Source organism: Hemicordylus capensis, chromosome 6 (assembly GCF_027244095.1).
Source record: "Hemicordylus capensis ecotype Gifberg chromosome 6, rHemCap1.1.pri, whole genome shotgun sequence".
In the NCBI taxonomy this organism is placed as follows: domain Eukaryota; kingdom Metazoa; phylum Chordata; class Lepidosauria; order Squamata; family Cordylidae; genus Hemicordylus; species Hemicordylus capensis.
The window spans coordinates 6,668,470-6,689,988 of NC_069662.1; the positions used below are offsets into that span (position 1 = coordinate 6,668,470).

General features: G+C 42.6%; 2 protein-coding genes across 2 annotated transcripts in view; both read left to right on the plus strand.

Moving 5' to 3' along the window:
• Positions 1–14,672, plus strand: part of LOC128329577 (vomeronasal type-2 receptor 26-like) — a 32,392-nt gene extending 17,720 nt beyond the window's left edge. Inside the window, exons 7-10 of the mRNA XM_053261048.1 lie at positions 6,154–6,283; positions 12,173–12,366; positions 13,999–14,290; positions 14,658–14,672. Of these exons, the coding sequence (XP_053117023.1) occupies positions 6,154–6,283; positions 12,173–12,366; positions 13,999–14,290; positions 14,658–14,672 (631 nt within the window). The remainder of the gene's footprint in view (positions 1–6,153; positions 6,284–12,172; positions 12,367–13,998; positions 14,291–14,657) is intronic.
• Positions 14,673–14,754: 82 nt separating this feature from the next.
• On the plus strand, positions 14,755–20,689 carry LOC128330444 (vomeronasal type-2 receptor 26-like). The gene is made up of 4 exons (XM_053263339.1): positions 14,755–15,555; positions 16,004–16,231; positions 17,769–17,895; positions 19,788–20,689. The coding sequence occupies exons 1-4, from the start codon at positions 14,755–14,757 to the stop codon at positions 20,687–20,689; spliced, it is 2,058 nt and encodes a 685-aa protein (XP_053119314.1).
• Positions 20,690–21,519: the final 830 nt, after the last annotated feature.

Here is a 21,519-nt window from a genome sequence, read left to right on the forward strand (position 1 = left end):
GCCCAGAGTGAGTGCTGGTGTTGTGCACATACGGTGCCACCCACCCACATGGGTTGCTAACCCATGAGGTGCTGGGTTCTGTTGTTTCTGAGGTGTTCTGAGTGTAGATTCTCTGGTAGCCAATGAGATGTTCAATGAAAAGCCATGTATCCACTCTCATATGCTATCAGAGAATCTCAAAAACAACAGATCCGAGTACCCCATGGGTTAGCAACCCATGGGGGTGGTAGGCACCCTATGTGCTCTACACTAACACTTGCTCTGAGCCACCCTGGTGCCAAGTGCAGTTATGAGGCTGCTGAAACCTCCATCATTCCCTATGGGGAAGAACCTTAAAGATGTGTAAACTCCATTAAATCTTTAAAAATCATCGCTCTGCTCAATTTTTTTGAAATTAAAAAAAAGCTGGCAGCTTCCTTGCCCCCACTGGGCAATACCACTCACCCTACTCTGCTCTAGGCCACCTCTTTCCCCCGATGTGAAGCTTTACTTTTGCTGAAACCTCCATTATTCCCTATGGGGAAAATCTTAAACTTCAAAAATTCACCAAAAACCAGCCCTTTGCCCAATTCCTCTGAAATTTGGGTGGTATCTTCCATCCATTGGGCGCTACCACCCCCACCCACTAGATTTGTCCCAGGGCCATTTATAAAAAATCCAAAACATTTTGGATTTTGCAATTTCGAACAAAGAACAAAATAGTGGTGTTTCAGACTGGCTGGTATCGAACAAAGAACAAAATGAAAATGTTTTGGATTTGGGCCAAAAACAAAACAGAAAAAAAAAAAGATGCACAACCCTATTGTGTGGAACCAAAGTAGGAGGAAAAGCCAGCAAGGTTTTCCTCTTAGCTTACTCCCACACAGCTGGAAATTGGGAGCGCACAGCTCCCAGATCTGGGTATAACAGTTTTTGATTGTGTGAATGACCTCACAAATTTTAAGTCAATTGGTGTGGTTTTCTAAAATGGGACCAAATGTTCCCAAAACAAATGCAATTCGTAATGCAGTAATAAAAGTCCAGGGACAAACCTACTGTAAGTGGCCCTAAGAATTTCTCCTGCAGATTTTTTTTATTAATTCTGAAGGTTTTGAATGAGGCATGGATTCTAAGCATTGTCATTTGAGTGGAACAACTGTATAAACAGCTGTGGGGATCATCTGCATGATCTCCATAGCAAAATAAGGTCATCGAGAAAAGGGATGTGCAAACAGATTTTATTTAGAAACTGTTCGACATAGAACTGGTTTGGTTCAATGGCTCAATATTGGACCAACCCCCCCACCAACCCCCATTCATTTTGATATCAGACCAAATCCTCTGGCCTGTTCAAGGTTTTCTAAGTTAAAAATATTTTTTTTAAAAAAAACAACTCGCCACCACTGCTCCCGTGGGTGGGTTGGGGGCTTCTCTGACACCACGGGGTGTGTGTGTTTTGGGCAGTCCCCCCTCTGGCCTATGTTAATGGACAAATTGCCCTGTTCGGGTGGTCTTTGGCCTGTTCCTGCCCTGCCCTCTGTGTGGTAGGAGTCATTTTGGAGGCTGCCATGCATGCCTATGGGCCTCTGCCCGGCCTCTGTGTGGCCAGAGGGCAGGCTTGGAACAGCCCTGCCACAGCTTTGGATAAGGCCCCCCAGGCAGTGAGTTGTTTTTATTTAAAAAATTTTTTTTAAATCATGAGCCCCCCCAAACCCAAACTGTACCGAGGGGTATGGGGTGTACAAAATGTGGTGTAGTGCACATAGGGTGACAACAAACCCACAAACCCATGGGATACTGGGTTTTGTTGTTTTCAATGTCTGAGGTGTTATTCTGAGAGTAGGTTCTCTGGTGAGACATGAGAGAATCCAATTGCATTTCTTACCAGAGAATCTACTTTCAGAACACCTCAGACACTGAAAACAACAAAACCTAGTGCCCTACGGGCTTGTCATTCTGGGGGTGGTTGGCATCCTATGTGCACTATACAACAGCTCACTCTGAGCCACCCTGGTGCCCCCCAAGTGGAGTTATGGGGCTGCAGAAATTTCCCATTATTCCCTATGGGGGGAAAAACCTAAAGATGCCCCAACTTGAGAAATTATTTAAATATCACCCTTTTCACCAATTTCTTTGAATTCTGTGTGGTAGCAGGCACACATTGGGGCACTAACACCTGACCTACTCTTCTGCCCCCCAAACCCCTCTTCTGCCCCCAAACCCCTGGATCTGCCACAAAGACATGCCAACTTCAAAACATTTTTAAAAAACACCCCTTTGCCAAATTTATTTGAAATACGGGTAGCAGGTTCCTTGCTTCCATTGGGCACTACCACCCACCACAACCCACTCTGGGCCACCCTTCCCTCCCCCATGGATCTACAATGCTGCTGAAATCCCCATTATTCCCTATGGGGGAAAGCTTAAAGACATTTAAACTTCCAAAAAAAAATATCACCCCTTTGCCCAATTTCTTTGAAATTTAGGTGGAAGCTTCCTTCTATTGGGCACTACCACCCAACCCACTTTGATCACAAAATGGTGGTCAGAATCTCTGAATCTTTTGGGTCCGATTCTGGGTTGATTTGTTTTGTACCCAAATCTGGGCAACTGAGCACAGGGGTGATTTGTTCTGTCTACAAATCACCCGAATCAGTTAGATTGGGGTACAAACCATTATGTACCCAAATCGATTCACACATCACTAGTCAGCATCTTCAGCCATGGGAGGTAAGGTCTCTTCAATGAACTGTGTTTGTTTTCACAAATATATTGGTGGAAGAACTATGTCTTCTTCCATGCATAACTAATGCAAAGCTGAACAGAGTGGCTGCTATCCAGACTAACTCAAAGAGCCCATTCACACATAGTGTGAAAAAGGAGATAAAGAGGACAGATGTTGAAGGACACTCTGGTGAAACTCTTTTCCTGCATGAAGGGCATCCCAAGGCTTTGCTGTGTAAATTCCAGACTGAACCCTCAGGCTGTATTGAGTTTCTCCACAGCAGCCTAAGGTTAAAAGTCACCTGTGGGCTGTTGTCTGAATCCAGATTTGAGGGAGGAAGCTCTTCCCTCTCTGTGTATGTGTTTGACTGTGCTGGCTGTCCTTCATGAAAGAAATAACTGTGGAGAGCCTTCTCTCCATTACATCCAGATGAGGAAAGGAGAGTGGGCCGTCAGTAGGGAATGGAACTGCAGGTCCAGTAGACCCATAGTTCCACATAACGTGTGAATTCTGCTACGGCGATGTAGTTGCTCAGTCTTTTGTGTTCTTGATCTGCTTTGGCAAGTGCTGTGCTTGCATAACAAAGACAGGAGATATTTTTAGATCATTTTCTCCATCTATGAAATACATACATACATACATACATACATACATACATACATACATACATAGGCAATGAAACCTGAATTGCAAGTTCCTGACTCAGCGAGAACTAGCTAGCTCAATATCGTTATACTAGTGCAGCGTTAGTCCAGAGGTCAACCAGAATTCACTGATAATGTTTTGTATGGGACATTTCTTCTTGTACCTTACAGCTGAAAAAGCATAACCTGTACCTTTTTCACTCTTCATCCAATCAGAGGCGTATCTAGGCAAAATAGCGCCTAGGGCAAGCACTTAAATTGTGCCCCCCCCATCCAATCTGACACCCATCCTTCAGATAACTTTAACATAATTCAGGGGTTCCCAACCTGTGGCACTCCAGAAGTTGCTGAATGACAACTCCCATCATCCCAGCTACAAAAACTGATGATGGGAGTTGTAGTTCAGCAACATCTGGAGTGCCACAGGTTGGGAACCCCTGCCCTAGTTTCCGGAAGGGCTTCCCAAATGAAGGGCAAAGAAATAATGAACCGGAAGGACTTCCCAAATGAAGGGCAAAAAAGGGCTTCTAAGCCCATTTGAACCCCTACAGTCCTTGTTTTACTAGTTAGGAACTGTGGACGCCCTTCCGGTTGCTGCATAGCAGAGGGACCACTGAAGTATACATTCCTTTTAAAAAGGGGGAAAGAGACTTTAGCTCACCAAAAGCTGGGAAGGTCCAAGAACTGTGCACGTGTGTTGCACTCATGCTGCATGCTGCCTTTGAACACTGATACCAGAATTCTTTATAAGCACTTAAAACCAACTAAGCATTTTTTCCCCCAAACATCAGGCTAAGGAAGGAGTGCAACCCTAAGGAAAGCGCCTGGGGAAAGCAACGTGGGGGAAGGGGGGGGCAAACAAACACACACACAGGGCGAAGGGAGAAGCACAACTCTAAGGAAGGCGACTGGGGAAGCAGTGTGGGGGAAGGGGGGAACACACACACACACACACACACACACACACACACACACACAGAGAGCTTAGGGAGGAGCGCAGCCCTCATCCAACAGTTAATTTAAAATGAAATAAAGAAGGAAGGTGACGGGGAAGCAGCATAGAGGAAGGGGGGGGACCAACAAACATACACACGGCTAAGGAAGGAGCCGAGCAGCAGCTCTCTAAGGAAAGCGCCCGGGGAAGCAGAGTGGGGGAAGCAGGGGAACGAACACAGACACAGAGAGGGCTAAGGAAGGAGCACATCTCTAAGGAAGGTGCCTGGCCCGGAAAGCAGCGTGGGGGAAGCCGGGGGGGGGACAAATAAACTCACAGGGCTAAGGAACGCAGAACTCCCAGCAGGCAGCTGCTTAGTCTCTCCGGCCACGTGGTTGTGCAGGGAGGCATGCGCCGGATTCAACAGCTCGGGGTCGCGCGCTTTGCCGGCCAATGGGAGCGCCCGCCCACTGCTTGGATATCTCGCAAGTGTGCTGTTCAGCTGCTGCGTCTGCACGAGTGGGGGGTGCACAGGTGCGAGGTCTGCTGGCGTTGCCGCAGCCCAGGCGCCCAATGCCGGCCAGCCTCAGCGGTGAGCAGCGCCGGTGCCCGCTGGGGCTTGTGATCTTGGTGGTGGTGGGGGGCAGCCATCTTGCGCCCACCCTTCATGTGGCACCCAGGGCACGTGTCCTGCCTGCCCCACCCTAGTTATGCATCTGCATCCTATGAAGAAAAGCTACATGTTCAGACTGTGTGTAAATAAATTTACACTTCATTATCAAAGTAGAGAGAGTATAACGAGAATTTAACTGAGTGGCACAGAAGTTTCAATGAGGTATGCATTATTTAAAAGAGATATATCCTACCTTTCCAACCATCCCTAAGGTGGTTTTCAAGAAAAATCTGAACTATAAACTCAAATGCTAAAATAAAAGACCATGGACTGAGACTCAATACAATATATAAATCCAAAGGAGATCCTTCCAGCAACCATCAAGAGGAACTAAAAACCATTCACAAGTGTTTCAGCAATGTCAGAAACAGCCAACAGAGAGAGCAAATCATGTCTCCTGCTCAGCGAGATCCACAGTTCGAGCACTGCCAATGCATACTCACTGCCAGAGTTCCCTATGATGAAGATTTTGCTCCACTCTGCCCACTCTGCCCCTTGTGGTCATTACTGCAATGCCTGCCCTCTTTCCAGGCTCGATGCTATGAGGGCTACCATTGGCTTCCCTGCAGACTGGAAGGGTACAAGAGGCTTCCAGCCTGAAGCAGAGCTTGCCTCAGTATCATAGTTGCCATCTATGTATCAGTTTTCTCTTCAAAGTGTGTCTTGCTGCTTCTCTTCTCTGGTGTGATCTCTGACTTGTTTGTGAGTTGTGCTTACCTGCTCAACCCGTTGGTTTCAGGTTGCAGACTTGGATTGAACATTGGTGTGTCTGTAAGTCCCAGTTTCTGTTCTGACTCTATGGGATGCCATCCAGGTTGTACAGATTATTTTTATCTTGATTAACTTTTAACTGACCACAATGATCTGAGATCTTACATTGTGGCTATTTAATAGCCAGGAAAATCTGCCAGGAGTTCATTAAGGATCATTGTAAATTGATTTTTATGCTTAACTATATGATTAATTACTGTATCACAAACCTGTAGGTTATGCAGGTTTTTTTGTTGGGCTTTTGTTTGTAAATTATGCTGGTCTGTGATCGTAATAAAGGAATTGAACTGACTCTATGGCATTGGATTGATTGGCTGATTGATACTCAGTATGACCTCCAGCATGTTCTCTGGGCCTGACTGACTACCAGACTCAATGCCTGGCATGTTCCTGGCTCTTGACTCTTGTCTGCATCTGATTCTCTCAGCTCTGGAGTGCCTACCGGGTGGAAACCCAAGTGTTTCCGCCTTCCCCCTCCCCTGTGTTTGGACATGGGTTCCCCCTTTCCATTTGTGGCAATCCCTGCCAGCCTGGATATCAAAAGGAAAACAAGAAAGGTGAGAAATTTTGCTGCTACGATTGTGCTCCATACCCAGAAAGGAAGATTTCCAACCCAAAGGGTAGGTGATATAGTAGGTAATGTAGTGCACAAAGTTTCAGCCCTACATGATAATTTCAAAAGAGCATGGCAGGTGTTATCTAAGAGTGACTAATTATCATTCTGTATATATAGCTTCTTGAATAGCCAATTGTCTGGTATGTCACATTGCCAAAAATGTCCGGATAACTTTACCAAACATCTACAGCATATTAGAAACGTTGGGAAGGAAATCACCTAAAGATGCATGTTTCTTCACTTCGTGGGATTAGTCCAAACATTTAGATTCATGCCATGATGAGGAATTAAGTAAGGCACGTGCGAATCAGTTCTTAGTGATTGATACTTTGGCAGAAATGAGAATTCCAAAAGGGGCCAATTTCTGCAGATTAGTCAATGTACCAAAATTGTGTTATGGTTCATCATATGATTCATTACATCTGGGAGAAGGAGTTACCCCAACCTTTTCAAAACAGTTTCAACCACTTTCAGTGGTTGGTGTCACATGCAGAGGTGGTTCAATGCAGCCATTAATGTACTGACATCTCAGAAGCTCTCTTCCCCATGGACTCCTAGGCCCCCACATACTCTTTATAGTCTGTCTCAAGTGGTGTGGTCACCATGCTGTGCCAATGGCCATGCTGTGGCTTGTGGTAGAGTGTGATTGTGACCTATGCTGGGCAGCTGAGTGTGATCTCTGCTTTATATTCTTAAATTATTTTGAGCTCAGCTGCTGTTTGTGCCCTAAAGAACCTATGTCTTAAAAATACTGTGTGTGTCATGCTCCCCCCGCCTGTTTATCTCGTTTGTTTGATTGAAATTACTGCCAGAGTGTGTGTAATACAACCTGTGAACATTATAAGCAGGTGATCCACAGAAGATGGAGGAAGAACGCTGAGGTTGGCATTTGATACCCAAATGTTTGTTTGTTTTAACATGCTTTTAACAAAATTTTAAACAATGTTTTAACAAGATATTATCTGTTTTTACGTAATAAATTTGAAGGTCTTAAAGGAGTACTTGGGAGTCACCTTAAATATGCGTATTGCATCGCCAGCTTATCAATAAATATGATAATAAAAATAATAGGAAGTATACAAGAGGCATGAGGGCATAAAAAGCTTGAACAGGCATAAGTCATTAAAAAAGGCATAAAAGGGAAGGGGGCATAAAAGGGGGTTAATTAGAAGTGGATTTCTCAATCCACTGATTTTTAATGAATTTTTGAAAAACTCATTTAAAACTTCAATTGAATCTATGCATGGCTTTCTTGTTTCAAGGCAAGAAATGAGAAAAACATCTGAAACTAAGCCCTGCCACTTAGACCATCATTCCAGGCCTCTATAAATTCTGCCCTTTGCCTTCCTCAAAAAGAGTAGAGCACCCCACTCTCCTCACTCCCCTTAAATATTTCCAGAATGGCTTGGCATAGGTCTTTGAATTCAGGCACAGATGTGGGACAGTATGAGAGGACCCTGTGTATTTAATTTAAAGTGGTTGTGTCAATCTACTTATATTTAACAAATTCTTGAAAAAGTTTTTAAAACCTCAAAGAAGTCCTATCAGTGGCTTGTTACACCATATAAAAGAACCTGCCCTTTTCCTTCATTAAAAAAAAGGGTTATGAGCCCCACTTTTCTGTCCCCACTATTAGATCTCCTGGAATGGCTGTGCATAGGGCTTCAAAGCACAGATGTAGGGCAGGATGATGGGACAATGTGCCATGAATTAGAAGTGAATGGGTCAATTCAGTTTTAATGATTTTTTTAAAAATAAGTGATTCAATGATGTGTAGTTAAAATTTAAGGGAAATTGCACTAACATCAGAGAATTGCAGCAGATATCTACACATCAGAGAATCTCTGTATTTTAAATTATATTTTTTAAAATATAAAAAATATATTTATTTTTTTAAAAATCTTCATATGCAGGATCAAGCAGGCAGTAGGAAGCAAAAGTGCACTTCACACCTTTCTGTTACTCTAATTCAGGCATACTCAACTTCAGCCCTCCTGAAGGAGAGGAGAGCTAGTCTTGTGGTAGCAAGCATGACCTGTCCCCTTAGCTAAGCAGAGTCCACCCTGGTTGCATATGAAAGGGAGACTAGAAGTGTGAGCACTGTTAAGATATTCCCCTTAGGGGATGGAGCTGCTCTGGGAAAAGCAGAAGGTTTCAAGTTCCCTCCCTGGCTTCTTCAAGATAGGACTGAGAGAGATTCCTGCCTGCAACCTTGGAGAAGCCACTGCCTGTCTGTGAAGACAATACTGAGCTAGATAGACCAATGGTCTGACTCAGTATATGGCAGCTTCATATGTTCCTATGTTCCATTTGTTGGCCTACAATTCCCATGATCCCTGGTTATTGGCCATTGTGGCTGGGGATTATGGGAGTTGTAGTCCAAGAACAGCTGAGGGGCCTAAATTGAGCAGGCCTTCTCTAATCCCTTAAAGGCTAAAACTAAAAGTGATAGATTATTTTCTCCCCAGAAAAATAAACACAGTGCCTTATTTCCCAATAGAAGGAGAAGGGAAATAGAACAAGTTGTACTAGTAAGAACAAATATGCCTAATTTCCTTTCACTTTCCCTATAACTGGTCTAAATTTGGTCCAAATCAGTTAGGCAGTTCACAAGTTAGCCCACTTGCACCTCAAATGTTCATGTGTCCACCACCTTGAAAGGGGTTGGATGACATCATTGCAAACTAGGTGTTTGAGGTGCCCCAATGGGTCCCTACAACTGTACCGAATTTGGTCAAAACCGGTTCCCACTTGCACTTCAAATGTATACATTTCCATCATCTTGAATCAGAGTGGATGACATCATTACAAACTATGCCCTTGAACCATCCCTATGTGTCCCTACACCTGTAGCAAATTTTGTTCAAATCGTTTAGATGGTTCACAAGTTAGCTGACTTGCGACTCTAATGTTTATGCACCCACCATCATGAATGGGGGTGGATAACATCATCACAAACTACACCATTGAGGTGTCTCTGTGTGTCATTCACTACAGCTGTACCAAATTTGGTTCAAGTTGGTTAGACAGTTCACAGTCCGATGTGTCCCAACAACGGTACCCTATTTTATTCATATTGGTCCGGGCATTGCAAAATTGATTGGGTGGGGCAAACCCATGGACACAAGGACACACAAACAAGGAATGCAGGATGATCTCATTAGCTACTGAAGAGGAGGCTTAAAACTCATTAAAATAGTTTTTATTTTATTTTATGAGGTGTCATTGTGCAAAAACACCTGTTTCATTTGACAAAATGGTGCTCTTGTGCAAGGGCATCATTCTGCCAACTAAATAGGTATGCGCAAGAAAACTTCATAAAAATATGCAAGAAAACCAGTGCAAGAAAACCTCATTTAAAAAATCATCAAAAATAGCAGGATTGTCTGTTATATTTGAAATTTAAAAAGTCCTGCCATCCTGGACTACAAGTGCGCCCAGTTTCAGAAATCTATGTCCAGCCATTCTGAAAATGTAAGGAGTTAGGCAAAAAAAGGGGAGATATACTTCTATTAGGAAGGCAAAGGGCAGAGTCCTCCACATGGGGGGGGGTGGTCTAGTGGGGTGGGCTTCAGATCCAGGAGTTTTGGGAATTGTCTCCCATGAAAAAAGGTGGTCTGGGCAATTTTCAGACTTTTAAAGAAATCAAAAAAGTTAATGGTAACCCCCCCCCCTTTCATAATTAAGACCAGAGTTAAAGCTATCTCTTTTTGGCTCAAGCTCCACAAAGCCAGCAAATTGGAACTTTAACTGACATGCCATGTGCTCAGTAGGCCACATACACCAGGTTTCAGGTTATTAGCTCCACAGCTGTCATATTTATATGCAACAGAATTTTGAAGCTTATAAGGGGAGAACCTTTTTTAAAATGCCTTAGCTAAATCACATGCCGCCTCAATTGTTTCAAGGCATTTGGGATCTTATCTCCCTAAAAGAACTGCAACTGAGCATGGATCTTCAAGATTTAGCACGGCTTTGTATCCTTGGTCAAGGTAGTGGCTTCATCTTTGAGCCTGACATTTCTGTTGGTGACTGACCACCTTGAGACTCTGCAAACTCCTTGTTCCACTAAGGAACAGACAAGTTGAATCAGATCCGGACAAACAAAGCCTATTTGTCATTAGCAGTAACAACTAGAGACAAACTCTGTGGAGGTACGTAATTATCTCCCCCTGCAATTATTCAAATCATTGTAATTTGTTCTCCTAGCCAGAAATCCAGTGGATTTTTTGAAGGAACTCATGAACTCAACAAACAAGAGTGAAAGAAGTTATAAACATTTGTGCTGTTAAGATCTCAAAGGAAGAATTAAACTGGACTCTGTTAGTTTGACATCTATCAGTTTTCCATTTTATCAAATGGACACGGAATCAAAGTGATGGCTATTTTGTCTACTATTCAAGGCTTGGATTGCATCACTCCAGATGCTAAAAGTCTAATATGTTTCCCTTTAAGGTGGAAATATGGAGAATCAGCCACACTCCAAAATAATCTGCTTGATTCGGGTAGTTGCTATAGACTGATGCAGAGAGGTTTTGCTGCTGGGATGCTGGGATTACTGGTGTTGCTGCTTCTGCTACCGCCCACAGTGTGCAAAGCTGAGAATATAAAGTGCCATGTGAGCGATCCCCTCCGAATTCCACATGAGTGGTACCAGCCTGGTGGCTTCCTCATTGGTGGGATATCTTCTCAGCTCATGTACACATTCCACACAATTTCCTTCAGAGAATATCCTTCACAGGAGTTGTTTGGATTACCAATGTAAGGAATTATTTTCCACTGTACCATGTGAGCCTGGCCACTTCACAAATTCTGAGAAACTCTTGTACTAATGAAGGGATGCTTCCAAAAAGACCTTTTGTCCATCCCAGGAGCACATTTCTCAGTTGCTTGCTGTGTCTTGTGCATTTTACTATATGTACCTTAACAATATTCACCCCTCATGAGAGCTCTTACTATTTTGGAAAGGGATTTGGGGGTGAGGGGAGTGATTTAAGCTTTTCTTAACTGCACAAATCCTACTTACAAACATTAATAATGTTGTTTTAAATAACCTCTTCAAATTTCAATACTACTAGACTTCTGTCAAATATGCATTAATGGGGCAAGTATGTGACAATGAGGAAAACCAATGTGCTTATGGAAAATGGTGAATACTTCCACTTTGTAATAGAGATCTCTGAATATCTCTGTTTAAATTGAAATTTTGAATTTTTAAACTGTAAGTATGTTGTGATGTGGCAACAGGCATGAGATAGAAGGAGTTTCAAAATTCTGGTTATAGAAGTTGTTAGTGCTAATGGTGGTCGGGTAGTCAATTGCAGATATCTTTTGCCTTTTGATAACCACAACCTTAAAACAAAGCCAGGACAAGACTCCATTGTGGTTGTACACCAAGTTGACACCAAGTGGTTTTATTTGTCAAAAAGGCATGACCATCATCAGATGTATCATTCTTGATTCTGAACAGAGATTGCACAATGCATTTAGAGCTGTTAGAATGTATCTAGAGCACTTTCATTACATAGTGCCTTTTATACAGAACTCTCATTCATTTCCAGATTTCCCTTTTATCCTCTTTTCAGCTATAGCTTTTCAGTCATGCTTTCCCCCACAGGTTATATTCCAACCCCTTCTCTCTTCTTTTGCAATTGTGTGTTGACTCTGCTGTCCCCTTCCCCAAATTCACAATTGCTTCCTCTCTTCTTAACAGTCACTGAGGCTGTTCTTAAGCACTGCCTAGTCCAACTTTTAAACCCAGCTCTTAGCCAGGGTTAAGGGAGTAAACGTGCCCTCAACCCATGCTCAAAGATTGTGTTTCTGCATGCAGCCCAAGAATACACAGAAACAGAGCACCCGTGTTCTGGGAAACCTCCCAATCCACTGTGCTCAGAGCATGCAGCAGTGTGAGATTGCTGGATGCAGTGTGGGATTCCTGTGGGGACCTGTCATCCTGGCTCATCGGAGCATGATCGTCTGGGACCATGTCTGCACTCCCAGCACACTTCTAATTATGGGAGAAAGGTCAGGTCTGCACAGCTTTCTCCCTACCTGCCTGCCCACCCGCCTGGTAGGTCATGTCAATAGCTCCACTGTATTTCCCCCTTGACTCAAGCATTTATTAGTGACATTAGTTTTTGACCTACTAATGAGATTTTATCAATGTGTCTCTTTTGTCTAAATCCAGCACTGCTTGTCATCCAACCATGTCCTGGATTGGCAATCTGAAACTGTTCTCTCTCTGGTACTACAAAGTGATTTCAATCAACCAATCAATCAGTCCTTATTATGGTCTTTGACCAGAATAAGCAATGCAATTTCATCAGTTTTTTAAAAATATATTTTGGTTTAATCACTAAATCCAGAAGGTTGCTGGTAACACTAGTACACGGGGGGGGGGGGGCATTAATGCATTTCTAAAAGGAATTTTGGAACATGACATCATTTTTAATAAGTTTTAATAAGGGCAACTGAGAGGCATTTAACCAGCCATTACATACATCTGTCCTTCTGCTAGAGGGACAAGAGCTGGTCTTGTGGTAGCAAGCATGACTTGTCCCCTTAGCTAAGCAGGTTGTATATGAAAGGGAAACTAGAGATGTGATCACTGTAAGATATTCCCCTTAGGGGTTGGAGCTGCTCCGGGAAAAGCATATAGGTTCCACGTTCCTTCGCTGGCATCTCCAAGATAGGGCTGAGAGAGATTCCTGCCTGCAACCTTGGAGAAGCCACTGCCAGTCTATAAATAATCCTGAGTAAAATAATCCTAAGGACTTATACTGACTCAGTATATGGCAGCTTCCTATGTGGTGGTCTCCATTCCTGCATGGGCTAGAGCTATGCATGCCCAGGTATTTATCAGCTCAAAAATACCAGTAATAATAAAAATGATATTTCTGCCCTCCAAATGAATTATTTACTTATTTGATTGTTTTTATTTAACATGTGTATACTGCCCAAAACATGTCTCTGGGCAGTTTACGACAAAACAATAAAAACAACAACTAAAAAGGTTAAAACATTACAACAATTTAAAATGTAAAGCGTTAAACCTATTAAAAACACAAGTCTCTAATTAAAAGCCTGGGTGAACAAACTTATTTATTTATTCATTCATTCATTCATTCATTCATTCTATTTCTTTAACGCCCTTCCAAAAACGGCTCAGAGCAGTTTTCACAGAGAAATAATAAATAAATGAGATGTATCCCTGTCGCCAAAGGGCTCACAATCTAAAAGAGACATAAGATAGCCACCAGCGACAGTCACTGGAGGTACTGTGCTGGGAGTGGATAGGGCCAGTTACTCTCCCCCTGCCAAATAAAGAGAATCACCACATTGAAAGGTGCTTCTTTGCCAAGTTGACTGCCTTTTAAAAAGTTGTAAGAGATGGAGGAGAGGCTCTTATTTCATCAGGAAGAGTGTTACAAAGCCTCGGGGAAGCAATGGAAAAGACCTGTCCATGAGTATCCACCAGACAAGCCGGTGGCAACTGCAGACAAACAGCTTCAGATGGACTAACCTCTCCAGATGGATGAATTAGAGACAGGAATTACGGCCATTGTATGCAATGATGTGTATACGGCTTTCATGCCCTGTAGAATTCCATCCTGAAGTTTTAAGTTTGAAGTGTGGTGTGAAATTCTCTCTCTGCAGTGTGGTGACAAAGTTCTTCCAGCATGTCCTGGCCTTGGAGTTTGCCACAAATGAGATCAACAAAAAAACCCAGATCTTGCCCAACGTCACACTGGGGTTCCACATCTATGACAGCTACAACAGTGCGAGGATGACCTACCGTACCAATCTGGACCTGCTCTTCAAATCAGAGAGATTTTTCCTCAATTATGAATGTGGCAACAAGAAAAAGCTCATGACCATCATTGGAGGACTTGGCTCTGATTTTTCCTTCCATATGGCAAACACAGTAGGCCTTTATAAGATTCCGCAGGTAGGATCTGTGCAAAGAAAATGGGAATGGTCACAGACAACTACAAGTTCTTGTCATTCCGGGACGGGTTTCATGGTTAGGGAGGAGGGAGGAAGATCACTGACAGGAAAATGTTCCCATTCATTCCATCATATTATGATAATATGAGCAAATGCTGCCAAAAGTATCCTTGGATATCTTACCAAAACTACAAATTCCTTCAGCAAGTATTCCTTGCCTAAGCAGGAAACTGCATATTGTGGAAATCATGAGGGGATCTCAAGGTTTCCAAACAGATTCTGCACAGCAATCTGTCAGTTTCCTGCACTGAGCAGTGGTTGGACAAGAAGTTACTTTCAACTCTAAAATTCTGAGGTTTTATGAGCAGGACCTTAACTTATAAAATATCTGTGCATTTCCAACAGTTCACGTGTGGCTCAGCTGGTGAAGAGGAGAGCACAATGGGGGTCCCTTCCTTTTATCACATGGTCCCAAAAGAAGCCCATCAGTATATGGGGATTATCCGTTTGCTTCTTCACTTTCGGTGGACATGGGTCGGGCTCCTTGCTGTGGATGATGAGAATGGAGAACATTTCCTACAGACTCTGGAGCTCATGTTTTCCCAAAATGGAATCTGTTCAGCCTTCACAGAAAGAATCCCCAAACTAATTACCTTTGATACTGCAGGAGACATCTATGCTGTAATTGAAACTATTTATGTACCTTTCACAGATAAAAGAGTCAGTGCATTTATTCTCTATGGAGAATCCTTGACGATTATATGGCTGAGGTTTTTTATATTTCTCCGAGATCCTAGAAATGAAGAAAATGCATCATTTAGAATAGTTTGGATTATGACAACGCAGATTGATTTCATATTAACAGGCCTTCAAAGGGGCTCGGATTTTCATCTATTCCATGGTGCCATTTCTTTCACTGTCCATTCAAGGGAGATCCATGGGTTTAAGGAATATCTTCAGAGGATCAATCCTTACAGGATCCAAGGAAATGGTTTTCTCAGGGACTTTTGGGAGCAAACATTTGACTGTTCATTTCCAGAAAGTATGGATCTCATAAATGTCGACGGAGCATGTACTGGGGAGGAGAGGCTGGAGAGCCTTCCTATGGCAGAGTTTGAAATGCAGATGACTGGCCAGAGCTATGGTGTTTATAATGCTGTCTATGCTGTGGCACATGCTTTGCATGTCCTTTCCTTATCTACAATGAACCACAGGAATAAGGTCAGGAATAAATGTTGGGAACTTCAGAATCTCCAGCCTTGGGAGGTAATGGGTTTTTTTCCCTATAGGCATATCAGTACAAGACCCATTTCTCCTTCCATGCATAACTTAACATAAGATCTTTTTAAATTGGTGTTTATATTTGTATTTCTGTTAATTGTTTTTAATGATTTCTGTTTTTTAATTGTAAACCACCCTGAGCCAGCTTGGAAGGGCGGTATAAAAATCAAATGAATGAATGAATGAATGAATGAATAGCTTGTCCAAAGATACATACAGGATTAGATGTATGTAGGATTTATTGGGAATCCTTTGAAGGTTGACATTTCTGCCTCTACTACATGTCTCAGCAGGCATTCTCTACATCTTTCACTTTTCTGACACAGTACAAGAGGTGCATTTTCAGTCTGGAAATGCATAAACATTAAAAGTGATCAGCAAGAAAAGATGTTTGTAAATCTCAGCCCTTTCTTTCTTTTTATTCTTCAACTAGCTCCACCCAGTTCTTCAAGGCATTTCATTCAATAACTCAGCAGGAGAAATTGTGTCTTTTAGCCATGAAAAGGAAATGGGAGGTGGATTTGACATCATGAACATGGTGGTTTTCCCCAACAGCTCCTTCCGTCGAGTGAAAGTGGGAAGTGTGGATCCCAATGCTTCTGAAGGAAAAGAATTCACCATTAATGAGAATATAATTGTGTGGCACCGAGGTTTTAACCAGGCATGTATATACTTATTTAAAAGGTCAATATTCTGCCTTTCCAACTATGTCCATTTTGCTTTAGAAGAATCCAATTAAAACAGAACAATAATATCAAAAACTGAAAAAGAATTTGGCAGAGATGCAATGCAGTGCACAGCCTTCCAAATACTGTCAAGAGAAGTTGTTCTCTCTTCCAAACAAGTATATTTTACAGTGATATCGAAAGCATACAGAGTGGGAATGTTCAGGAGGGCTCTCTCAGATGACTATAGAGAAAGAGCGAGATGGCTCCTTCACGATTTCGGGCACAAGCCATTAAGAGCTTTAAAGCTCATAGGCAACACCTTGTTTTATGCTCGGAAATGAAATTCAAGCCAGTTCAGTTGGAGTAATCTCAGTGTAATGGGAACCAATGGGACAGGCCCATTCAGTAGCCTGGTTGCTGCCTTCTGCATCCTTTGTAATTGCTGACCACTCTTTAAAGTAGAGTAAGTTCAAACAGTCCAGTCTTACAGTGACCAAACATCTGTCGCCATGGCTAGATCTTCCCTCTCTAGGAAGTGAAGCAGCTGGTAGAAATAACCAATGTTGTTGCTGTTCCCCCTCTCCCCACCGTCTACAAGTGACTTTCCAATCTCTTCCTTCAACTGAGCTGAAACTCTGTCCTCCTGTACAGAAGCCTTTACTATGTTTCCCACTCATTTCTCGATTCTTCACCTGCTGCCTTCAAGCATGCAGATGGTCAGTCTCTGACTTCCACAGGGACTACAATAAATGTTGAGTCTAAGACAGCATTGATGCAAACAAAGTGTCTTGAAAACTGGTCACAGTGGATAATCAATTTGGTTTCTCCATCCCATCATGGAGGCATATTCACAACAGCCCCCAAACTACCCCAAATATGTTTGCTGGACCACACTGTGTAGACACAATGGAGGTGGATAAGTATGATATCTTCACTGCTCACATGAAGTAGACCCTACATTGGGTTCTAGGCTGGACTCTGCAACATTTATCCTGAGTTTTCCTTCACTGTCACTCTAGTCCTGTCCAATGCTAGGGCCTTATAGGCACTGCAACAAACTGAGAGAGGATGCCCAGAAATCATTTTAAAGTTTTTATAGTTTTAAATTTTTTTAGTTATTTTTATCTATCTGTTGGAAATGATTTAATGTTTTAATTGCTGTTTATGTTTTAAAATCATAAACTGCCCAGAGATTTATATCTGGGGTGATGTAAAAATGTGCTAAATAGAATAATACATCATAAATAAATTGTGTCTATGGCAAGCTTTTTTATTAGTGGAGTTTGGTGAAGGAAACTACAGGTTTCCCATTTCTTCTTCAGGGTTGAGTCCTTATTTTTCCTGATCTGAAAATGTTTTCAGCCAAGCAATGGAATGAGAAAATAATGTCTGCCATGATAATCAAGTAGAATAAAATTGTTGCAAACCACACTGTTCTATTCTTTCTTCATATAGAGTCACTCATTTTATCTTGTTTGTTTTTAAAAGATTAATTACGTCCATCCTAATGTCTCTTGTTTCTATAGACAGGGGCTTCCCCTTTCTGTGTGCAGTAGTTCCTGCCATCCTGGGTATCAAAAGAGAATCAAAGAAGGAGAGAAATCTTGCTGCTACAGTTGTGCTCTGTGTCCAGATGGGAAGATTTCCAGCCAAAAGGGTAAATGATTCAGTACTCCATGTTTCTTCCAGCATAGGTGATTAATGCCAGATATCATATCAGATGACATCTATGAGTGCACGTAACTTCCATTGTGCCTGTGACTTCTTGGTTCATCAGTGGTCTGCTCTACCATGCTGCTGCTGAGAAGACAGGGAACGTTTCATAACACTTCTACTGTAGATATTGAGGCTATTCCCACGACCACTGGGAAGTGAGCTAAGGGATCGTGGGAACCACCGGGCTCTCAGGCAAGCCCGATGCTCCCAAGGTGGCTAGCCTGCCTAATTCCTCTCCCCTTAAATTAGGTTAATGGTTTATTTGCTTGTATGTCACAATGGTGTGCAGTGACACACAAGTATACCCCTGTCTAGGAGGCTTCTGCCAGCCTCCCGGACTCGGGGGTCTCTCCAAGATGCCCCACCAGCTCCATGACATGTGGATGGCCAATCCGGCCACCCCAGGGCTGCTTTTTGATCATCTGCAGGGAAAGCGGTCTAAGCCCGCTCTCCCCACAGACCCAACAGACGCTCTTCTCAGGGATTGTGAGAAGAACTTCTATAAACGCTGTGAAGTAGATCACGTAAAGCAACATTTGTTTGGAGTCAGTTCACACATTGAGCTGCATGGTATGAAAGAAATGACAAGAAATCAAATGTGTGGATCAGTCCTTATTGGATGAAGATATTGGGAAACTGGAAAATACAACATTATTCTTTGGTTTAGTCATCAGTCAGTTTCTTCATATACAGTGGTCCCTCGACTTACAAACTACTCGACATAAGTATTTTTCGAGTTACAAACGGCAGTTTTAGATCCGGTTTTAGATGCGGTTTTTTCGACTTACAAATTTTTAGATGGGGTTTCCTCGACTTACAAATTTTACATGCGGTTTCCTTGACTTGCCTGCCTGTTTACTGCCTGTTTATTCTTGAAAAGAAATGTTCCTGTGCAGTTTGCAAGCCTTACTGGGGGTCTGGGTCTTTTTTCTAGGCTCCGGAACGCATTAATCCGTTCCCAATGCATTCCTATGGGAAACCGCTTTTCGACTTATGAACTTTTCGACTTACAAATGTGCATTCGGAACGGATTAATTTCGTAAGTATAGGGAGCACTGTAATTTAAAAGCAGGAATCAATGTTATTTAGATCCAGTTGTAGGAGTCACATGCAGTGGTGGTTGTATGCACTAGGGATGTGCACAAAAATGATTTTTGTTATGTTTTGAGCTAAAAACAAAATGGAGATGAGTGAAATGTTTTATGGGTTTGATGGAACAATCCATGAAATGTTTTGAGTGTTTTGGCCATAGGGGAAAATGGGGGAACTTGAAACGCTCTACTGTTCCCCATGGGTAGCTCCTAGGGGCACCAAAGTGGGTTGGGTAGTACAGCATGATTGGTCCTTCCTACAACCTGGCCAATTGGTAGCCAGTTCCACAAAACCAAAAAGCAAGAGGAAAATAGACCTCCAAAATGGAGCTCAAAATGTCAAAGTGTTTTGAATAAAAATGGGATTGTTTTGTTCTGAGCTTGAAACAGGACCTTTTTAAAAGAGTGTTTTCTTTCAAGCTCTAGACACTTGAAAAGCTTATTTTTGAGTCTAAACGTTTCAACATTGAAATATTTTGCACATCCCTAGCATGCACCTAGCCATATATTGACAGACCATGTGCCTACAAGGACTTGAAAATCCATCTGGAACAGCATACCGAATTTCCTTGCAACTTTCTCCAATCTCCTCCATCACAGTAATTTCAAAGGGCTTTCTTTTAAACTAAAAGTGCAAACCATAAGCTTGATTACCTCCAAAAAAATAATAACATAACAACTGAAAATTGTTTAAATGCAAGTAAGAACAAAATAATTTGAATGATCCTTCTGTTTTTTTTAGACATGATCAACTGTTTCAAGTGCCCAGAAAATCAGTACCCCAACAAGGACAGAAATGAATGCATCCCCAAAACCATGAGCTTTCTGTCTTATGAAGAGCCTTTAGGGATCACTTTAGCTTCCATTGCTGTAACTTTCCCCCTGATTGCTGCTTTGGTCCTTGGGATTTTTATTAAACATAAAGACACCCCCATCATCAAAGCCAACAACCGGGATCTTACTTACACACTCCTTGTCTTCCTACTATTGTGCTTCCTCTCTTCCTTGCTGTTCCTTGGCGAACCTGGGAAAGTGGCATGCCTGCTGCGACAACCAACTTTTGGTATCCTCTTCTCAGTGGCCATTTCCTGTGTGCTGGCAAAAACCATCACTGTAGTTCTAGCTTTCATGGCCATAAAGCCAGGGTCTAGGATGCAGAAGTGGCTGGGGAAAAGACTGTCCCGTTCCATTATCATTTCCTCCTCCCTTATTCAAGCAGGCATTTGTGCTGTGTGGCTGGCAACCTCTCCCCCATTCCCTGATTTGGACATGCATTCCCTAACTGAAGAAATCATTGTGGAATGTAATGAGGGGTCCATCACCATGTTCTATTCTGTCCTAGGCTACATGGGCTTCCTGGCCATCGCCAGCTTCACTGTGGCTTTCTTTGCCAGGAAGTTGCCGGACAGTTTCAATGAAGCCAAGTTCATCACCTTCAGCATGTTGGTCTTTTGCAGTGTTTGGTTGTCTTTCATTCCAAGCTACCTGAGCACAAGAGGAAAAGAGATGGTGGCTGTGGAGATCTTCTCCATCTTGGCCTCCAGTGCTGGCTTACTGGGTTGCATCTTTTCCCCTAAATGCTACATCATTGTGCTCAGGCCCCAGTTGAACAACAGGGCACAACTGATAAGGAGGAGGAATTAACGACGTGCAATCAAAAATTGTGTTCTACCTGGGTTTTGGAGCTCTTTGTGTTCCCAACTTTTGGTTGTTTGGAAGCAAGATAAGAGGGTAATCTGTGTAGCTTTCCCCCCTACCTTGTTTCCACACAATCACTTCTACTCATTTCCCCCCTGCACATTTATTGAGGCTTCATAAACTCAACTGCCAAAAATAGGTGGGATGAGTATTTCAAAATAATATCCTTGAGGAAGAATGGAATTCCATTTCCCAAGAAAAAGGCTTTCTGGTGCACATTAATATGATTCTAAGGACTGGTTCACATGTAACACCAGATTTAAGGTTCAGGGAAGCTGCCGGAGCCCTAGGAATCTGCATATACCGCACTTCTGGTCTTGGGAAGGATATGCCAAGATTGGGTGCTGTTTTAAGACCAGAGTTAAGGCTATCTCATTTTGGCTCCAGTCCCACAAAGCAAGGAAATTGAAACCTAAAACCAATGCCTTAACATGTGTCCCATGTGATCACTAACAATGTTGTGCATTGTCACAAATTGTGCAGCTTGCTCTTCATACACCCACTCTTTTCCTTAGTCTTTGAGGCCCAACTGAAGATTGAAAAGATGGACTACTTGGCATCAACAATGATGCCCCATGTTGCCCTGGTCCTGTACTGCCTTACAAAGCATCTGAGCCTTGCTGTATTGCAAAAGAATATCCCATTATGTTGCATTCTCAGATCCTGAGTAAGAACCCTGAAGACTTTGTGTTATTCTGGGCAATGCAGTCAGCCCCCACAAAGTGCCAGGGCAAGCCTGCGTATCTGGAGCAGGATTGACAAGCATTAGAGTAGAC